We start from the raw sequence: 20,332 nt of genomic DNA on the forward strand, positions 1-20,332 counted from the left end.
TGGTTAGATCAAATACGCGGAAGTTGACGTTTAACATCGCGCGGGTCTGTCAAATAGCAAAAGCGTTCCATTTTTCCTTTAGGAAACGCTGAGCACCGCTTGTGATAGCTGCATTACTTTTATTTTGAGCGCAGACATCATATAGGTACAGTGAGTCTCTCGTTTTATGCAGACTTTTTGTTTTCACGCGCTACTGGAAACTGGGGTGTGTTGCGTGACGGTTTTCAAATTGGATTAGCGCTAAATTAAGCCTGTGTTGTTGAATGGTGTCGTCGCGGACTTGCTAGTTTAGCTGGAGAGGCTGCTGATACTCACCGTTGGTACGTTAACAGCCTTAGTTTCAGTTTATTTGTCTATTTTCCAAACATCCCTCTCCGATCGCTTGTTTTGCTATCAGCAATTTAAACTGTTGCGTGTGTGTGTAAACATTTTTGACAGACATCCATCACGATTTCTGACTGTCTGTGTGCTGACCGCTTAACTCCCCACCTAAGTATCAATCCGCGGAGAAGAGACATAAGGTTAACATGGACAGTTACAGCCAGAGGTTTGAAACACCTGCGGGACGAGAAGGTAAAGGCCAAAAGAAGAAGGGTCACAACTCATCCTATTACGATGATGGAGAACGCAAGCCAAAATTTGTGAGTATGAAAAAACTTCACTGAGTCGTTACACCAAATATTTTAGCTGTGGAGTTTGCAAGTATCACAAAAAACATCAGTTATACATAGTCCCCCCCAAAAATTTGGCTATTAAAGCATTTTGCATCTTTGTCACTATGTATCACATATTTTTGGCATTGACACGTGAGTGGGAGGCAGAAGGTAAAGAATAAACAAAGAAACTGTTATGACATCAGGAAGACCAATTATAACGTGGATGGTCCATTTATTATGTGTGTGTGTATATATGTGTGTATATATGTGTGTGTGTGTGTATATATATATATATATATATATATATATATATATATATATATATATATATATATATATATATATATATATATATATATATATATGCATACACACACACACAAACACACACACTGGTACTGTTGCACATTATGTAATGTTTTCATTTTGATTTAACTGTCAAACTTCAATATATCCAAATCTAGTTCTTGCAGGTCTATCCTTTTTGTTTGTGCAATGAACTGTTATATAAACATGAGCCATAAATTGGAGAACAGATAAATTAAAAGTAGCAGAAGTGTAAAAAGAAACCTTTGCATTTGGGTTTTATGACTATTAGTAACACAAACATACTGGGCCTTTTAGTTATATATGCCGTCTAACAGATGAGGAGTTTTAAACACACCTTTGTCAGTTGTTAGAATTGGGATCTGGCAGATTATTTGATCGACATTGTAGTTGTTTTTTCTTTCAAGTACTTGTTCACACACAAAAATAGCATTCGTTGCTGAAAACGTTATGTACTGAATAAAAATTTCTTTTTTTAAATTGTTTTTTTAGTTTTGTTTTTCTTGTTGGAACTCTGAAGGTTAAAATTAGCTCTGGGTTAAGCTAGCACTAATCCATGTGTTTCCTGCTACTACAAACCGTTTAAGACTGTCCTCCTGGTGTTTGTCTGTGTTATTTCTCCAGTAATGCACAGGGCTGTTGTCCTTGGAGGTTTTTCAATTCTATTGTTTATTAAAGCCAAACTATTTGCTATATTTTAACAATAATTTACCAGATCTATGCCTATCAAAAATCAGCTAAATGCATGGTTTTCTCTGAACCCTGTTCTTTATTGAAAAAAGAAATTCCTGTTTTAATGTTATTTGGGGATTTTCATTTAAGTTTGACTTTCTCTGCATGAAAGGTTTTTCTACCCCATCCACCAATGAAGTCCTTGCATTTAGTAGCAGAAACAGAGAGACTTTAATGTTAATGACATAGAAGTTATCATCATTAGTGTGAAAAATAACACCCAAACATTAAAAAATCCAAACAAAAAAGAATGATGAGCATTATTCGCTAGTTGTAATTAGGCTCATAAATTTGGAGGGACTTCATGTGTGTTCAGCACATCAGATGCTTCCTCTCTATCCTTGTGTGGATGTCATGATCTGACAGCATCTTTGGTTGGAAGTTCACATCAATCAAGTGTGTAATATTTCTTAGAAACGATGCTGTGAATTTTGATATAGTCTCTAAATGTTGTTTATCATATTTCTGGTAATTTTAAATGGCACGCTCCTGAAGAGACTTCTACATGGTTCAGGAAATATTCAATTTACAATATATATATATATATATATATATATATATATATGATTTTTTTTTCTGTTATTATGGAGCCATTCTATTGAAACTAGATTTTAGTGACAACCATTAAAGTCATCAGAGCATTTCTTAGAAGTTCAAATGGTTTTGTGTTGGCTGCTAAGTAAAAAAAAACATAGATTTATATACTGGCTTTCTTTTTCTGCTTTCCATCTCTAGCATTTGCCCTTTAGACACCTCACAGATGATGTGGTAAGCTTTGGAAAACTGGAACCATTTATTGTTGTTTTTATTTTTAAATCTCTGCACGATCTAACATAGTTTTATTGTTCAGACTTTTAATTTGCATGAGTAACAATAAAGCTTGGGTTTATTGTGACTCATTATATTTAACGGCACCCTAAAATATAATAGACTTTCTCTTTTTTTCACTAACTGATTATTTATCCTGTCGACTTTGCAGGAGGTTTAGTTCAACATCTCTCATATTAGTTCTTTTTACTTGCTTGTTAATGTTTCACATCTTTTTTCTTACCTTTTTTTTTATAAACAAATAATGCTAAGTAATATTTTAAATCCTAATTTTGTTTTTTCTCTTTTCAGTTGGACAGATTTGCAAGTATTCGAATCCCTGGTAGTAAAAAGGAGCGTCCGCCGTTGATGCTTTCCAAGCACAACTCAAGCGATTTGTCAACGTCTTCTTCCTCCACTCTGCATCACTTTGAAGAAGTTTCATCGAAGATAACCTCTGAAAAAGAAATATTGGCCATGTTTGAAAAAATGATGGTAATCTTTTTTTTTTTTTTTTTTTTGCATTAAAGCTATCAAAGTTCTTCTAGAGCTTTTAAACTGTTGGCTTTTTGTCATCACGAAAAGCCATATTTAGCTCTAATTTGTAGTTTCTTATTTCATTTTTTGCAACCTTGTAGATAAATCACATGCATCTATAAAGGATTTTAGTTTATACACTATATTCCCAAAAGGATTTGCTCACCTGCTTTGACTCACACGTGAACTGAAGTGCCATCCCATTCCTAATCCATAAAGTTCAATATGATGTCGGTCCACCTTTTGCTGCTATTACAGCTTCAACTCTTCTGGGAAGGCGGTCCACAAGGTTGAGGAGTGTGTAAATGGGAATTTGTTTTACCTTTTTTCAAAAAGCGCATTGGTGAGGTCACACACTGATGTGGGAGGAGAAGGCCTGACTCTCAGTCTCTGCTCAAATTCATCCCAAAGGTGTTCTATTGGGTTCAGGTCACAGAGTTCATCCACACCAGACTCTGTCATCCATGTCTTTATGGACCTTGCTTCGTGCTCTGGTGCACAGTCATGTTGGAAGAAGAAGGGGCTCGCTCCAAACTGTTCCCACAAGGTTGGGAGCATGGAATTGTCCCAAATGTTCTGGTATCATGAGGCATTCAGAGGTCCTTTCACTTGAACTAAGGGACCAAGCCCAAACCCTGAAAAACAAGCCCACACCATAATTCCTCCTCCACCAAATTTCACACTCAGCACAATGCAGTCCAAAATGTACTGTTCTCCTGGCAACCTCCAAACCCAGACTCGTCCATCAGATTGCCAGATGGAAAAGCGTGATTCATCGCTTCAGAGAAGGCGTCTCCACTGCTCTAGAGTCCAGTGGTGGTGTTCTTTACCCCACTGCACTTGGATGCAGCTGCTCGGCCATGGAAACCCATTCCATGAAGCTCTCTGCGTGCTGTACTTAAGCTAATCTCAAGTTCACATGAGGTTTGGAGCTCTGTAGCAATTGACTGCAGAAAGTCGGTGACCTCTTTGCACTATGCACTTCAGCATCCGCTGACCCCTCTCTGTCTGTTGACGTGGCCTACCACTTGGTGGCTGAGTTGTTGTTGTTCCCAAACTCTTACGTTTTGTTATGATAGAATTGACAGTTGAATGTGGAATATTTAGAAGTGAGAACATTTGTTGCACAAGTGTCATCCTATGACAGTTCCACGCTGGAATTCACTGAGCTCCTGAGAGCGACCCATTCTTTCACAAATATTTGTGAAAACAGTCAGCCTGCCTGAGTGATGGATTTAATACATCTGTGGCCAGGCCAAGTGATTAGGACACCTAATTCTGATCCTTTGGATGGGTGAGCAAATATTTTGGTAATATTTGGGTAAATATTTGGTACTATAATTGACACTTAATGGTCTAGATGTATGTACTGCTTAAAAAGTAAACACAAAATCCTGCAATCTATAAATATCTGACATTCCTTACCATATACAACAGGGATGGGCAAACTTGGGCCGGCGGGCTGGATCCATGTTTAGTCCGCCTGTTTGGTTTCCTGACTTTTTGTCTTTGTCTTCATAAATAGTGTTATTTATTTTATTAAAAGGATCATGAATGACTAAAACTTTATTATAGGGCTTCACAATAAAAGAAAGATCAAAGAGTTTAAAGAAAGTTTAAAGAAAAAGCGTTCTTGTGGCCCTCACAAGAAAAAGTTTGGGGACCTGCTCTAGCATCCATGTGGTGTTGGAAGATTTGTTGTTTTTCATTCTTCCCATCATTCAAACACCACATGAATGCAGCATTTCTCAAGTTTTACCCGAGGTACATCAAGCCGTTGGTGCAATTATCTCTAAAATGAGAAAAAAAAGTTTTAATCTAAAAACTCTAAAACGCTCTGTTTTAAAATATAATTTTCAATCCAAATGTTTTCATCCAGATTCCAAGTCATTTCTTTATCACTCCACGCATCTGCTCCTGATTCGGCCTTTCTATCCAATTTTAGAACCCTATGTGGCCCGCGAGTCAAAATAATTGCCCACCCCTGATATATACTAAGTATAGAAACCGACTCCAGTAAACCCACAGCCTGCTTGTTAAGGAAAGACAAAACACTTTTGAACATTGTTTATTGAAATGTCTTTGTTTCAGGAGGACATGAACCTAAATGAGGACAAAAAGGCTCCCTTACGGGAAAAAGATCTCAACACAAAGCGAGAAATGGTCCTCCAGTATATTTTTGCTGCCTCCAAATCTGTGAGTTTTTGCTTTCATGAATGTTGTGTTGCTTAGTTAACCCTTTAACATTGGAGATGTCGCCGGCAACACCTGACAAACACACTCTCTTTGACATGCTACATCTCCTCCTGTTTACGCGATCAGCGTGAAACAATTGATTTTGACGTGGAGAAAAGCGGCTTTGCACCAATATGCAAAACATTTTCAAATGAAAACTAGTCCACGTTGGTACAAAATCGCTTTTCTCTGCACCTCTATCAGCTAGTTTACATTGATTGTGGAAGCACCTCACTACTGTGAAGTGGGACGTGTTCCATATTAGCTCAAGGCTGCTTTACTCCACCTCAGAATCAGTTGGAATTATGTTATTTGCATGAATGGTTGAAGAGTTACAGTAGTCAAAAGAACATCAACACCGCTCCTACGTTTGAAGTATTGTAATTTATTCTTATGTAAATTGTGGTTTAAAAAGTAAATGTGTTAATGTTTTTCTCTTTTATCATCTTTAGAGCTCTTTAGCTTATAGATGGTTTCTATATGCGGCCTTCATTTTAAAATGCGTTTCATTAAAGAAAAAGAATAAAACTACAGATTAATTACAAAACACTTTAATAGGTCTAGAAAATATTTAAAAAAATATAAAAACAGAAGTGTTAACATTTGCGTCATTTATTTCTCCTATAAGCTGAGGCTGATGTTGACTCGCAGATCTCTCTCCCTAAAATTCAAATCGCCTGTTTTTTTAAAATGGCATGTTTTTTTTTTAATCAAGCCAACTGAAGAGGTTTATGGATGTAGTGATGCCGTTACAGTTGGTTATGGGCTGTCTGCGTGTAAAAAATGGGCAAACAGGTATGAGGCATGCAGGTGGCCCGCACAAAAATTTGAGACTGCAGACCGCTTGGTGAGCCCGTAGAGCAAAAATGTCCATGCACGTTTTGTGCTACGGGCATGCTGTGGGTGACGGGTTGTAGTGAGCACCTAAACAACACATAAGTGTAAGTGATGGTGAAGAAGGTGAGACAGAGGCACATCGTGCAGATTTTTCATTTTTTCAACCCCCCCAAACCCTGCATACTGCGCCAGGAGCCTGGTAATGCTGTTCAAGTGATAAGTGTGGCCCTTATGCAGTCCTTGTGTGCAGCCTGTTTGTTAGAAAATTGGACAATCAGAGCGTAGTTTGTATGCATCCTACAGGGACTTTAATATGGCCTGCAAACCCCATGCTTTGAGTAAGTGACATGCACCTTAATGACGACTGTAATGTGGCATGGGGTCTGTCCACATGTAACGTACATTATCCTTACAAATACTTCATGATACACTTAGCACACGCGCGACAATCACACTTCAATTTTCACGACGTCACTTAAGGTGGCCGTATGAGCCTCAAGCGAACTGCAAGACACCCCTGTGCTCCTGTCCATGCGTCTCTACCGGCCCGGACAACCCCAAAGCATGCAGCACCTGTACAGTTGCATGAGATTAAGGCCTTGGTCCCAGCGAGGAGAGGGTTAAATAGAGGCGGTTAATTCGCTGTGGCGACCTCTAAATAGAGGAGCCAGAAGACAAAGACATTTTTTATCCAAACTCCCAAATTCAAATGTTAATGTTTGCCCATCTTCCAGGCATGGACTAAACCTAAACTATCGTGTCATATTTAGTCCTGGTAACCGAGCAGCAGAGCTGTTCTCACAGTGGGGATGAAGACATTAGCAATAGCAAGAGGGAATCATTCTGGATTGTTCCTAAATAGTAGGTAAAACCCTTTTACACTTGAGTTATCGCCAGCAACACCTAAATAAAACGTGCTCTTTGACCTACTGTAACTCTTTGACCCTTTACAAACCAGATTCTGAACCAGAAAAAGGGTGGCTGCTTTTCTTTGCGTCTGAATCCGCTGATTTACATTGATTGCGCCAGCACAAAGAGGAGCCTCATAGTACTATTGCTCATCATCACATTTCAATTAGACGTGCAGTCAAACCAGATCCTTGAAGTGGATGGGAGCTCTCCTCATCGTTGCACCATACTGTTAAACTTGGTTCTGCTTTCTCTGCGTGTTTGTCATAGTTGCTAATTTATTAACCTCACACAAGTTTTGTTTTGTATCCTGTATTTGAAGATGTTTTTTTTTTATTCCTTTTTTCCCCCCAGGGTAACCTTAGAAACAGTCATCAGATATCTCCCCAAGAATTTCTTTGTGAGCTGAAGTCAGGGGTGATGGATGACCGCCTGTTTGCTTGTTTGGATTCATTGCGAGTTTCACTAACCAGCAACCCTGTCAGGTATGGTACATGCTTGATGTCCAACAACAGCTGCATTTTTGTTATTATTTTGGGGTTCTAGCACACTCTTCGTGGCCCTTTTTAACTTTTACTTTACAAGTTAAATGTTTTCCATTAGCCTGTCTCTTTCTTTCTCAACTTTTTGTTATGTTATAAAAGGCGTCATGTCGCTTCAAATTCAAATCATATTATTTGTTTCGTAAACTCCATGTCATTGATCTTTAATTATAAAAGTCATTTACATGCATCACTGTTATAAATCAGAGTTCTTGAGCTCTTTTTTTTTCTCTCCAAAATATTTTGTTTCATACATTCTGCATATTTATTACATTTCACTTTGATGGTAGAGTGAACACGGTCCTGGGATTTTCCTGTTCTCGCATTAGTCGGTGATGCAGTTTCAAAAGCGTTTCAGACGCTGTCAGGAGCAGAGGGCTGCAAAGACTTTCCTGAAGGTCAGAATTACTCTGAACCTGGTTTATTCAAAGAGAATAAAGGGACTGACGTCAACAGCTTTGTTTCATGGAGTTTATTCAACTGTGACTGCTAATTTTAATAATTAGTACCTTTTCGCTAGAGGTCCTGGGAAAAAAAAGAAGTCCTGCTATCAGTGCTTTTTAAAAACTGACTTAATTGGTTCCCATGTCTTTTACTTTGTAAAGCCTGCTTTGAATGTTAATGAATACATTTAAGGTAGCACACTTAATATACATGGACTGTGTTTGTCAACAGTGTTTAATTTTCTCTCTCAGTCAAATTTGATTTGTGTCTTTTTTGTTGTTGTTGTTTCACATTGAGCTTCACTTTGAGGTGTTCAATAGTTTTTTTGATTACTTGATGCCAAGCTTCCCTGCTGTTTTTGCATGCTGTAGAGATGCAGACTGCATCAGTTGTGAGTTCTCCACTTTGTATGCCGGCCCTGACTTGCTGTAATGAGGTTCATCTGGACCAAGCAGTATAAAGGGCTCTCTGAGGGTTGTGGGGATATGAAACCTCTTCAAGGACAATATACAGTGTCTTTATGTCCCATCTCTCATGTTGCCTATGTATCATGAATAAGAATGTTGAGGTACTGTTATGGTCTGATATAAAAAACTGGGTGATGGTCCTTGATGTTGTCGATTTCCACTGCTCATAGTCTAAAGAAACTCCAACATTTTAATCTGTGTAGTTTGATGTACAATTATACTCAGACAACTGTGAAACATTCTCATAGTTGTTTTTGTTTTCCTAAATGTTAAAAACTCTGCATTCCCTGGTGTTGGCCACTGTGGACATGGTGGACATGCTTCTCTCAGTAGTTCAGAAACTGACATGCATGCTGTAGTTATAAGGTCGTACTAAGACTTTGTGTGTGTGACTGAAATAGTGGTTTTTACCTTGAGTGGTTATTGAAAGCTTTAAGTTTTCAGTTGTTTGACTATTTAGGAATTTAAAGCTTTTAGCAGCAGTTGTCGGATTGGAAGATTGGAGAAAATGCAGGTCCAGTACCCATTTGTATGCCCACGTGTCGATGACGTCACGATGCTGGAGTCCACATTGCTGCCTTCGGCCGAGCTTGGCATGGCAGCTCTGCCACCACTGGTCACTGTTTTGACCTTGAAGAAGCGGCTGTGGTGCAAGGGCAGAGTGGTTGACCTCTGATTGGAGGTTTGCTGGTTTGGTTCTGGCCTATGTGTTGTCACCTAAAGTCCTTTGAGCCTTAATTAAAGTAGAGAAGCATTATAGAAGTATATGCCATTTACTCTGTTTTGGGTGGCAAGATACATTCCTATCAAAGTAACTTAAAATAAAAAAAAAAGTTAGTTGGTTATTCTCTTGGTTTAGGCTGACAGACATTATTTTTATCAGGCTCTTTATGGTCTATTAGACACGTTTGAAGTAATATAGTCCAGTTGTATTACAATGTGAAGCTTGTCTGATTCCTGCGCGCTTTACTGCAGTTTTTATGTCTGCTTCCATGAAGAATGGCCACAACTTGAGCTTATAGGATCAGCAAGGCTACAATATGTAATTGTTTTAAATGGATTTGATAAATGGTTCTGAGAAAGAAGTGGGAATTGCTTTTTTGATTCTGTATTGAAACTGACCTTCATCTTTAAGGCTTCAAATTTATTTTCACTTTAGTTACAGTCATAAAAAAGTACACCCTCAGCAAGCAAACCATAAATCAAAAGACCCTATACATGTAGAGGGACAAAAAAAAAAAAAAATCAAATTTCATACTTATCCTACATCATACATCTGTGAAGGGAATGTAAAAATCCATGGCTGCACTTATATGGAAAGCAACATTTGGGTTTCTACAAAGATCAAAAAGGGAATTAAAAATATACAACTTTTAACCTTGGTGTGCATCGCTTGCATTTCTTCCGATCCTGCCCAGTCATTTCAAACATTCTATTGAATTCAGTTCAATTTTATTAATATAGCCCATTATCACAACACACCTGTCTCAATGGGCTTCACACCGGTAATTGTACAAACATAAAATCCGTCAAAACATACATCATGTTGAAATCTGGATTGTGATAGGGTTATAAACCAATCTTGATTCCTTTAATTTTGTTTTGCTATACATTTACTTGTATACTGGTTATTCATTGTCCTGTTATTGATCACCATTTTGGTCATGAATAATATTTTCCTTATTTACTGTTTACTATATGTAGTGATTTCATATTCATCTCACATTTTTAACTGTTATTACATCAGTTTATTTTCTTAATTTTTTTCCCTCCGTAGGGATTTCGTAGTCGGCCGACTTGCTATACTAGTGACTATACATTAAAAGTAATTTCTTTTTCTTGCTTCATATTCACTTTAGTGAAGTGCAATACTATGCTTAACTGCCTGGAAACCTTAGTGGTATTCTCTTGAGATGCTGTTGGAAGTCAATCTAACTTGACTATGAAGTTAGCCAGAATAGGCGCCTTTTAATGTGATTTTTTTTTCTTTGATTCATAACTGTTTTTGTTTCTCATGGAAGGGGGTTATCGGTCTGCTGCTGCTGCGGCAGAGTTCTTGGTTTGGGGAGGACTGGGTACTCTCCCTTCTTTTTACATTCCACCATCCACCTCAGAAAAACCTAGACACTCACTCGAGCACAGGTGCTATCTCACCTTTGCACAAATAGTTTGTGTGACTGAATGAAATGTTTCACATGTGTTAGTCTGAATGCATAAGTATGCGTGTGCGAACTTTAACTGTATTATGTCCATGTTTACCTGTTTGAATATGAAGATTATTGGAGCCAAAAGGAATGCTTGTAACATTTGAGTGTGTGTGGACAGACCCCGCCCCTTTTAGATTTGTATTACATCCAAACCTGACAGTAATGATTAGAAACCTCCAGCATCATGTTGCTTTATGATGCTTAACACCCCCCCTCTATAATCACCTTCCTACCCCTCCCCCCGTTACTAACATCCCTCTCTCTTCTACTCTCCTTTTCTTTTCTGTCCGTTCCAGCAAATAACTGTTATAAATATAATTAATATGAATCAAGTTTAGCCTAAATTACCAAAGGGGTTTATTCAAATATACATCTGGTGTGTCAGAAGATTCATGACCCCATGTTGTAAAAGTAAAATATGTCGAACACAAGAGGCCTTCAGCTCTCATCTGTTTGCTCAGCTGTTGGACAGGACAAGTTAAAAAAGAAATTTAAAGATCTTTGATCGCTTGTTGCACATTTTTTTTCTATGGGTGTGCTGAAAGCAACAGATTGTAGCGAACACTTATGCAAGGTGAGAGGCAGGCGTGTCTCCCAGATTTTTTTTTCAATCCCCCCCAATGAGCCTGTCAGTGCTGTTCACGTGATAGGTGTGTGCTCTTTGTGGAGCAGCCTGACTATTAGAAATGAGGAAATGAAGCAATCAGAGCGTAGTTTCTGTGGGCATCTCGAGAGTGTCCTATGAATACCACGTATCACCAGCACACCTACACTTACCGCACGCACGGCAATGCTACTTCCATTTCCATGACGTTCCTTAAGGTGGCCGCACAGACCTCAAGGAAACTTCCCTTAACCTCTCTATGACCCCCCACGAACCCAGACAACCCAAAAACCCACAGGCGCACATGACTTAGGCTTAAATGCTTCAAATAATTTAACTTGTCTTGATTTTTTAACCATATTTTCCTACAGGCTGTTTGATGTTTAGATTTAATATGTAGAGGAAAGATAAACTATTAAAGAACCTGTTAAACATTTTTTATCTTAAATGATAAATACCACACGTTTTATGTTTGGAGCAATGGTGTCTTTTTTTTTTAACTACGCTCTTCTGATTAAAGAAATAAAAGAACATTATTCTCACTTACAGAATCATTTATTCTGGAAATAAAGTTGTTTTTTTGACATTTGGTGGCCTCTGAGATCTTCAAAAGAAGAAAAGAATTTTAAACCCTTAGAACTTGGAAAGCCTTGAATCAATCACTCAGATTTTCTCCTTTCACTTTTTTACTAAAACATAAGTTTTTGCTGCCAACCCTCTATGGGAAGGCCTGTTGCTTTTTTTGGGCAGTTATTCTTTATATTTTGCTGTATTTTCATTTTTTGTTTTGCCCTTTAAAAAAAAAATAATGATGCATGCAACTGCACTTAAACAATGTTGTTTATTTTGAGATGCTACCTGCTCTATAATTTATTGGTTACAAGCTCAGGCTCAAATATTTTGCCACTCTTTGATTTGAAATATGAGAATCTCATTCTTGGGCTTCCATAGCCTCAGTGTTCTCTGTCTTCCTCAGTTTCCATGTTTCTATAAATCTTTTTGTCGTAGTCATTTATGTAGCTTGGCAGAACTGAGGTGAAACCTGGGTCTTGGCTTTTCCATTTATTGGAATAAAAAGCATCTTTTTTCCCCTAGACAGTGAATGTTGGATTATGTCTCTTCAAGGAAAATCGCCAAAAAGAAAGGTAAAATCAATCTGTATTGATTGATGTTTTTTATACTTTAATTAATATTCCTCTGATCAAAAGTTATCTGCCTGTGGAAACCACCAGAGGATCTTTTTCTAAAAGCTTTGACTAAATTCACTTTAACAAAAAACAGGAAGGGCTGATCTTCCTTGGTCTTTTTAATAATACTTTGTGGGTTTTGTTTTAATTGCTAATCGCATTTGTACAGATTCATTTTTTAAAATTATTTTTTTAATTGATTATTGAATTTAATAAAGTTTAGATGGGAATGAAGTTCTGTGTTAAAAAGTTATTTGCACCAAATTTTTAGATGTTTATAAAATAATCCTGATGTTCTTCAACAATTACCTAACAAAGGGGTTTACGATCAATGATTTATATATTTATACTTATATATTTATATTTATATTCATAAATGTATGAAGAGGCTGCTGTAGCCCAGCCGTCTTCATCCGAAGGATCCAAAGAACAAAAATTAAATTATTTAATTCATAATTTTGCAAAAAGGATTACTTAGATTGCCAAATAGATTTGTCAGTGGTTAGCGCTTTTGCCTCACAGCAAGAATGCCCCCTGTTTAAGTTCCACCCGGGGGACCTGAAACAAAACACCTATGGGGAACCTTTCTGCGTGGAGTTTGCATGTTTCTTACGTGCATGTGTGAGTTTTCTCTGGGGACTCTGGCTTCCTCCTACCGTCCAAAAACATGGACCCCCATATTCCTTCAGAACTGCCTTAATCCTTGGTGGCATATATTCAACAAGGTACTAGAATCATTCCTCAAAGAGTTTGGTCTATTTGGCATGATAACATCACACAGTTGCTGCAGATTTGTTGGCCTCACATCCCATGATCCACAATCTCCTGTTCCACCACATCCCAAAGGTGCTCTGTTGGCTTGAGATCTGGTGACTGTGGAGGCCATTTGAGTCCAGCGAACTCATTGTCATGTTCAAGAAACCAGTCTGAGATGATTGGAGCTTTATTATGTGGTGCCTTATCTTGCTGGAAGTTGCCATCATGAGATGTAGGCTCAAGCAGGCTGTGGAGTTTTAACCATGCTAAATTGGTGCTAAGGGGCCTAAAGTGCACCAAGAAAATATCCTTCACACCATGACACCACCACCAATTTTGATCATTGATACAAGGCAGGATGGATCCATGCTTTCATATTGTTGCTGCCAAATTCTGACCCTACCATCCGACTGTCACAGCATAAATGGAGACTCATCAGACCAGACAACGTTTTTCCAATCTTCTATTGTCCAATTTTGGTGATCTTGTGTGAATTGTAGCCTCTATTTCCTGTTCTTAGCTGACATGAGTGTCACCTGGTGTGGTCTTCTTCAGCAGCTGTAGACCATCTGCCTCAAGGTTGGACGTGTTGTGGTTTCAGAGATGCTCTTCTGCAGACCTCTGTTGGAACTAGTGGTTATTTGAGTTGCTGTTGTCTTTCTATCAGCTGGAACAAGCCTGGCCATTCACCTCTTTTTAGACCAGCAAATCACTTCTCTAAGTGCATCTCCTTACTCTGATTTAAAATTTTCCTTAAATTGTAAAATGCAGTTTTGGTAAATTGTGCTAAGATAAGTACTGTCTGAACTGTAATTGATGCATACCACAGAAGAAACTACGGTTTATAGTTACATAAGTTAACTTTGTTATAACATCAAATTTGTGTTGTGTTTTTTAGAAATAAATGGTGAAGTGTAGATGAAAATTGGCCCAAGTCAAGCATTAGGAAATAAAAAAAAATATTTCAGTTAATAAACATGTTAATCTAATACATATATGTATTATCTTTTATTTGAGTGAATATTAGAACCAACACTTGAAAACCACAATGTCCTCAAATACAGATTGTACTAAACTGTTTGCTATGAAGTTTTCACTGCACTAATGTGTAGGGTTGCAAGGATTTATTGGGTTTTTAAGTAAAAATGTTTATAATAAATCAATTGGTATAGATGTAGCAGAAGTTTTGTAGAATAAATGCAGTTATTCAAAACAGCTTTTTTCATCCACATCCTTTTTTTTAACCTGTCAGTCGTGAATGCTTTAATTTTCTTTATTTATTTTTTTGACCTTTTGAACCACATATCTTGCATAAAAATTATTTTTCATTTTTTTTGTTTTAAGACTTTTAGTGTTTTATGTATGGTAATGTGGTTTTTGTTAAGTGTGCCATTTAAGGTTTTCATTTATAAGTAAAACTTGAACAGAAACTTTGTGTCAAAACTAAAGTCAAACTTTTATTACTGCTGGTTTTTCTGTACAGCACAATGTACTGAATTCTGAATGAAGGGTTCTGCCTGAGCTTTGCACAGTGGTTTAGGATGAAGCAGCTTCTGTCAGGTGTCAATCTAACATTGTTGCGGTATTGATTTGCTTCTTTAAATCTTATTTTTTCAGTTGGGTGCAGAGCTTTGGACACGAGGGCCTTGGACTGCTGCTGGATATATTGGAGAGACTGCTACTCAAGAAGCCGTACGTTCATACATAAACTCTTGTTTTACTATAGTTTCACAGCAACTTTTTGTGTTTTTCTTTTGCACATTCAATTTAACTGCTTTTGATTGTCTGCTACTGCGTTTTGTCTAATGTGTTATTGTTGACAGTTTAGACTACGTAAAAGCTGACTCCTTATCATTGATCTGTTATATCCACAGGCAAGAGAAGATCGATAAAAAGAACCAACATAAAGTTGTCCAGTGTCTCAAAGCCTTTATGAACAACAAGGTACTAATTTAAATAACATCTGTTATTGAAATTAATTAATTAATACAATTCATTTGTAATTGGACATCTGTTTGAAAGCACGTACCAGTAATCTGTAAGGATTCCAAAATAAAGTAAGTCATTTCAAAAATGGATCAGGGTAGAAACCTTTTTTCATAACGATCCAATTCAAAATCTTTCATTTTTTTCTTTTGGTTCTCTGATGGTGCAGTTGCTTTGTGAGACAAAGGAGTGAGATTTGTTTCTTAAGTATTGGTTGCAATTTTTGATTGGTTTGACAGTTATTAACAGTTGTCATCAAACGTGACAAATAGCTTGTAACAAACGCAAGAGTTGTTAAAACAAAAAGCTTTCAGGCCATCAAATTTGTTTTCAGTGTTAGCAATACATTTATTTGCTAAAATGGGGCAACTGTCGTGCAGAGTTAGAGCGGTCAGCCTCTGATCAGTCACAGGTTTGGTTCCCATCTTGCCTGGCCATGTCTCGAAATGTCTTTGGGCAAGACACTGGTGGTTCCATGTTGGCAGCCTGGCTTCCATCATGTGTTCATGAGTGAATGGGGCTTGCCTTGGTTTTTCATCAATGCACAACAGTGTGCACACCATTTACAATGTCGATTCTAAATTACAAAGTGTTTGCTGACCTAACTTTTCAAATATAACTCATCATTTTTAGAAACATGCTCTTAATCTAAACTTCTAGAAATTGCAGTTTTTAATGTTTATGGTAAGTAAAATTTATGCATCTTTTGTTCAAGTACACATGTATTTGTGTCAAAAATAACTATCCTAATAAGTTTTGTGTAAGAACAAGAAATGTATTAAGAAAGTGATAACAAAAAGTTTGTGTATTAAATTATTTTGTGTAGATAAGGAAAAAAAAACTTTTCTATGATTATCTGCCTGTAAAAAAATGTGATTTGCACCAAATTTGTAAAAAATTAGTTTTTTTAAAAAGAACCTCTAATGTTGTTTTTAATTTTAGTGGTTTGTTTAACATAATTAAGACTCAACACTCAAACACATGTTGAACTGATGTCATTACTCTGCCATAAAATGGTGCCACAGATGCTCAGTGATTATTACCAAAAAAAAAATATTGATTTGGGTGCAATTCAAAGTACTGTCTCGGTTGGGAAAGATCTTTTCCTTAATAGCATTTCCTCTCTCCAAGTCTACGAGTTGCCACAAAAAAGCAAGAAAAAAATCAATCAAAAACTCACCAGAGACAGATACACAGACCCTTTGGCACAAATGCTGCTGTAAGGTCTCATGTAATCCTGGGTCTCAACAGGCGCCAGACACCGGCATTTACCCGTAGGCCCCTCTGTCATCCCAGACCTTTCCTTGGCTTGAGATGCATCTTGGGACATGAGGTACCCACAATGCCAAGGAGACAGGTGTTTGCTGCCAGCTGTCAGTGCAGCCTTTTCTTCCTGTACCGTCTTCTGTCGTGCAGCACGCTTGCATTCTTGCTATTGTCTGATACCAGTGGTATAATAATGTCACACTAAAAGTCACTGCTCTGAAATTGTGCTTTGAACATCCGCTGTGTATCATAAATTTTCAGTTCTATTACTTTTAGTTTGAGTCTCTACTGGATCAAGAAGAAGTATGCAGAAATCCATGTTTAATGTCTGTGCTTTTACAGTAGCAGCCACTGACTTTAAAATGCCAAATTCTTCAAAGGCCAAGAATAGTACGTAAATACCAAAGAACTTGCTTAACTCACTTTGTATTGACATTTGTAGTATAAAGCCTACACTGAAGAGGAAAACAAACAGTAATTGCTCTTTTATGCTTGAAAGCACACTTCAACAACCACTTACAAAATTGTTTTCTAAATGTAAAAAAAAATGGATTTATATAAAAAGCAGAAGACTCCTTTTTACCGTTTTTAAAAGTATACTTTTTTTTCAAACTTTACCTGCTGTGTTCTTAAACATTTAATGGTGAAATAGTTTTTCTTGACACTAGTGATTAAAATGTGAAGTCACATTGTTTTACACAAAAATGCAAATTGACACTGGTATTTATTAGTTATACAGAAGTTATAATATTGTTGAATGTGGGGGGGAAAATAACTTGTCAAATTTTTTGTATAGTTGTCAGTTTATTGTGCTGAATTGCTCAACTAATTTCACCTAAACTTCCTGTTAACATGAAATAACTGCAGACTTATTCTGGAATGTAAAAACAAGCATTCTAATATTCTTGTGGTAACCTACAAATAAACCTTTTTTTTTTTTTTAGTTTAGTAGTGTATACTGTGGTTTTGTTATGTTTTCTTAGCTTATCTAAAACATTTCTGATTAATGTTCTTTCTGCAGTATGGGTTGGATCGAATTCTAGGAGAAGAGAGAAGCCTTTCTTTACTCGCCAGAGTCATCGACCCCACCCACTCTGCCATGATGACTGACGTGGTAAAGCTGCTGTCCGCCATCTGCATTGTAGGCGAAGAGAACACGTATGTCTCAAATTCTCTGAATTGTTTAAAAAAAAAAAAGAAAAACTTTTTTGTTTTTTAAAGCAGATCTATATATTGTACCAGTTCTGGCGGCCTGCTGGGGAATTTTTCTAAGTTTGTGATTTGTGGAATATGACAAGTTTATTCATTATTTACAAAAAATGGTTTTGTGCAACCCCCTAACATAAAATACCTTTATTACAAATGGGTCTGTAATTTTTTCAAACTTGATACAATCAAAAACGACTGAACCGAGAACTTGTTTGCATGATTACAAATGGAAGTACCGGTAAATTGACTCGATGATGATCATTTTAAAAAAGAAAAGGAAAAAGAAAAACAGAATTAATTCAAGTCAAGTACTCATATGTTTAATTTTCTCACTTAGACTAGAAAAGATTCTGGAGGCTATCACCACAGCAGGAGAATGGCGATCCATTGAGAGGTTCAGTCCCATTGTGCGAGGACTGAGAGATCGCTCGGTCCAACTGCAGGTTAGTATGAAATCTGTTCCTCTTTGTCTTAGTTTAGGCCAAATCTGGTTAGTTTACGAATCAAATTGAGAAATAAAAAACTGTAATGTCTTTTAGACTTTTAAACGGTTAAACAAGTTTCATAATCACACAAACACACAAATATACAAAGTATATTTAAATAGTCGACCCTACTTAAATAAGAGTTAATTTGAAAGTTCAGATCGTTGTCAGTACCATAAATATAATTCCTGCATATTTGTGCCAAACAGAACAAGATGTTAATCAACAAGAAGACTGTATTTTAGTTAAGCATTTGACTTATTAAGATCAGCCTCATTATTGCTTTGCTTTGTTCAATCAAAGGTAAAGTTGAAGCTTTTGGGTGAATGGGGTCTTGTACTGGACCCTGGGTGGGCTTGTCTGGTCTTTGGCACTGGGGGCTCTGTTTGTGGTCCCTCCAGCCCTGGCCTGTCTGCTTGGTTTGGAGCTGACCAGGTTTGAGAGGCCCTTCGGGCTGGTCCTCCATGCTTCTGGGTCTATGGAGGGGCCCATACTGCAACTGCCACCTCCTGATCTGCCTTTGGCTTGGTGCGGGGGTGTCTAGGGGGCCTGCCTTATTATATCCCGAATTTTAGATACTATATCATCATTGTAGACTTAAACAAACTGACACTCGCCTGAGCTGATTCCAATCCCTCTTACACACAGACATTTATATGCTTGAATTATATAATGTTTCAGTGTGTAAATGTGTGTGTTTGTGTTCACATTCCGCCTCATTGGTACATTTTTGAAAATCATAAAGAGAATAATATACCTCAGCCACTTCTATTTCTTTTGTTGTCCCTGCCTTTGTGTTTTTGTGATTTTTACGACTTCCTCCTTTACCCATGCCAACCCACCCACTCAACCTCTCTTAATAGAACTTAATAAAAACAAAGTAGGAGCCTCAAGCACAAAAAGAGGTCAAAAATATACACCTTGGGTGTCCAAAAATGACACAACCCCCTTTTGATTTAACACAGGAGGCCTTTACTCCAAACTTTATTTGTCTGCTGTGATAGAAAAAAGAATTCGGAGAACATGGCCTGCAATTGTGGCAGACATAAAGATGTATATCATTTCTTTTTTTTTTACTATTATTTATTTATTTATTTTTCCTTATTTTTATTTTCCTTATTACGATTTTTGTAATGCATCTGAATAGGTTTTTTATTTTTATTTTTTCAGTGTTTTCACACGCTAATGGATTTTAAAACTGATCAAAACAGATTTTTCTGTTTGTGTTTTTTTTTTTTACTTTGTTGCAAAAAAAAAATCACAGGATGCAGCAGCCTCTGCTCTGCAAAACAAACTCAGAGGTGGGGGGGTGGAAAAAACGCCGTCCAAGCGGACGCGTTTGCCCTTAAATTGACTGCTAGTTAGATTTGGATGTTTGGGTCTGCAGTTGTTGCATTAATATTAAAATCACTGCCACCAGTTGGTGACTGGAGAAAAATAGACATGCATTAGTTATGATCCTCTGCTTCCTTGGACATTACTCATTTAGAATGCAAGCCGGTATGCTCTACATCAACTTGTGCGAGGAACGGTCTGGCACCTCATTCTAAGGTTCTTTCTCTAACTCATCCCCTTGTAGCTCCCTTTCTCTCACCAGGCTTTTGTACCCTTCATGTTGCAGGTAGCATGCATGCAGCTCATCAATGCCCTCGTAACATCTCCCGATGAGCTGGACTTCAGGCTGCACATTAGAAATGAATTTATGCGCTGCGGCCTCAAAGAAATATTGCCGGTAAGCAAAACATTACCACAAACCACGCACACAGCACGCACACGCAGAGTTTAAAATGACTCTCACCTCGTATTAAAATTTAAATGAGTTGTCCACTTCTGTGAAATATTGCCGATTTGCTCCAGCAAATAATTTATGAAAGACACAGGAGAGTTTGCACGTCCTCAGTATGTGCAGCAGCCAGAAACCAATAATGTTTGTAGTGTCTCGGCTAATAATCTTCCAACCGGTTTTTATATCATCTGCTTAACATGTTTATGCGTTGTAAATAATGTGGCTGTTGCTGCCAAAGAAAGACATAAATCAAAGTGAAACGTTGCCGCTCATACCTGTATTTCATAATGAAGAATGGTGCGTAAAATCAAGTCATTTTAATTACTTAAAACGAAAGCATCCCTTTTTTCCCC

The 20,332-nt window shown here is 37.4% G+C and overlaps 1 protein-coding gene across 7 annotated transcripts in view; it reads left to right on the plus strand.

The window, feature by feature from the left end:
• Positions 1-20,332, plus strand: part of LOC101155017 (protein diaphanous homolog 3) — a 125,192-nt gene continuing 104,860 nt past the window's right edge. For 4 of the 7 annotated variants that reach the window (XM_023953384.2, XM_023953386.2, XM_023953385.2 and 1 more), the window contains exons 1-11: positions 1-320; positions 439-641; positions 2,451-2,483; positions 2,835-3,017; positions 5,151-5,255; positions 7,395-7,525; positions 14,865-14,939; positions 15,122-15,191; positions 17,521-17,657; positions 18,046-18,151; positions 19,815-19,925. In XM_023953384.2, the coding sequence (XP_023809152.1) occupies positions 528-641; positions 2,451-2,483; positions 2,835-3,017; positions 5,151-5,255; positions 7,395-7,525; positions 14,865-14,939; positions 15,122-15,191; positions 17,521-17,657; positions 18,046-18,151; positions 19,815-19,925 (1,065 nt within the window). In that variant the 5' untranslated portion in view covers positions 1-320; positions 439-527. The remainder of the gene's footprint in view (positions 321-438; positions 642-2,450; positions 2,484-2,834; positions 3,018-5,150; positions 5,256-7,394; positions 7,526-14,864; positions 14,940-15,121; positions 15,192-17,520; positions 17,658-18,045; positions 18,152-19,814; positions 19,926-20,332) is intronic. The other 3 variants (XM_023953387.2, XM_023953388.2, XM_078944359.1) reach the window with 1 other exon arrangement.

The sequence above is a fragment of the Oryzias latipes genome, chromosome 3 (assembly GCF_053564925.1).
Source record: "Oryzias latipes strain Hd-rR chromosome 3, Olatipes_Hd-rR_3.1".
NCBI classification, from domain to species: domain Eukaryota; kingdom Metazoa; phylum Chordata; class Actinopteri; order Beloniformes; family Adrianichthyidae; genus Oryzias; species Oryzias latipes.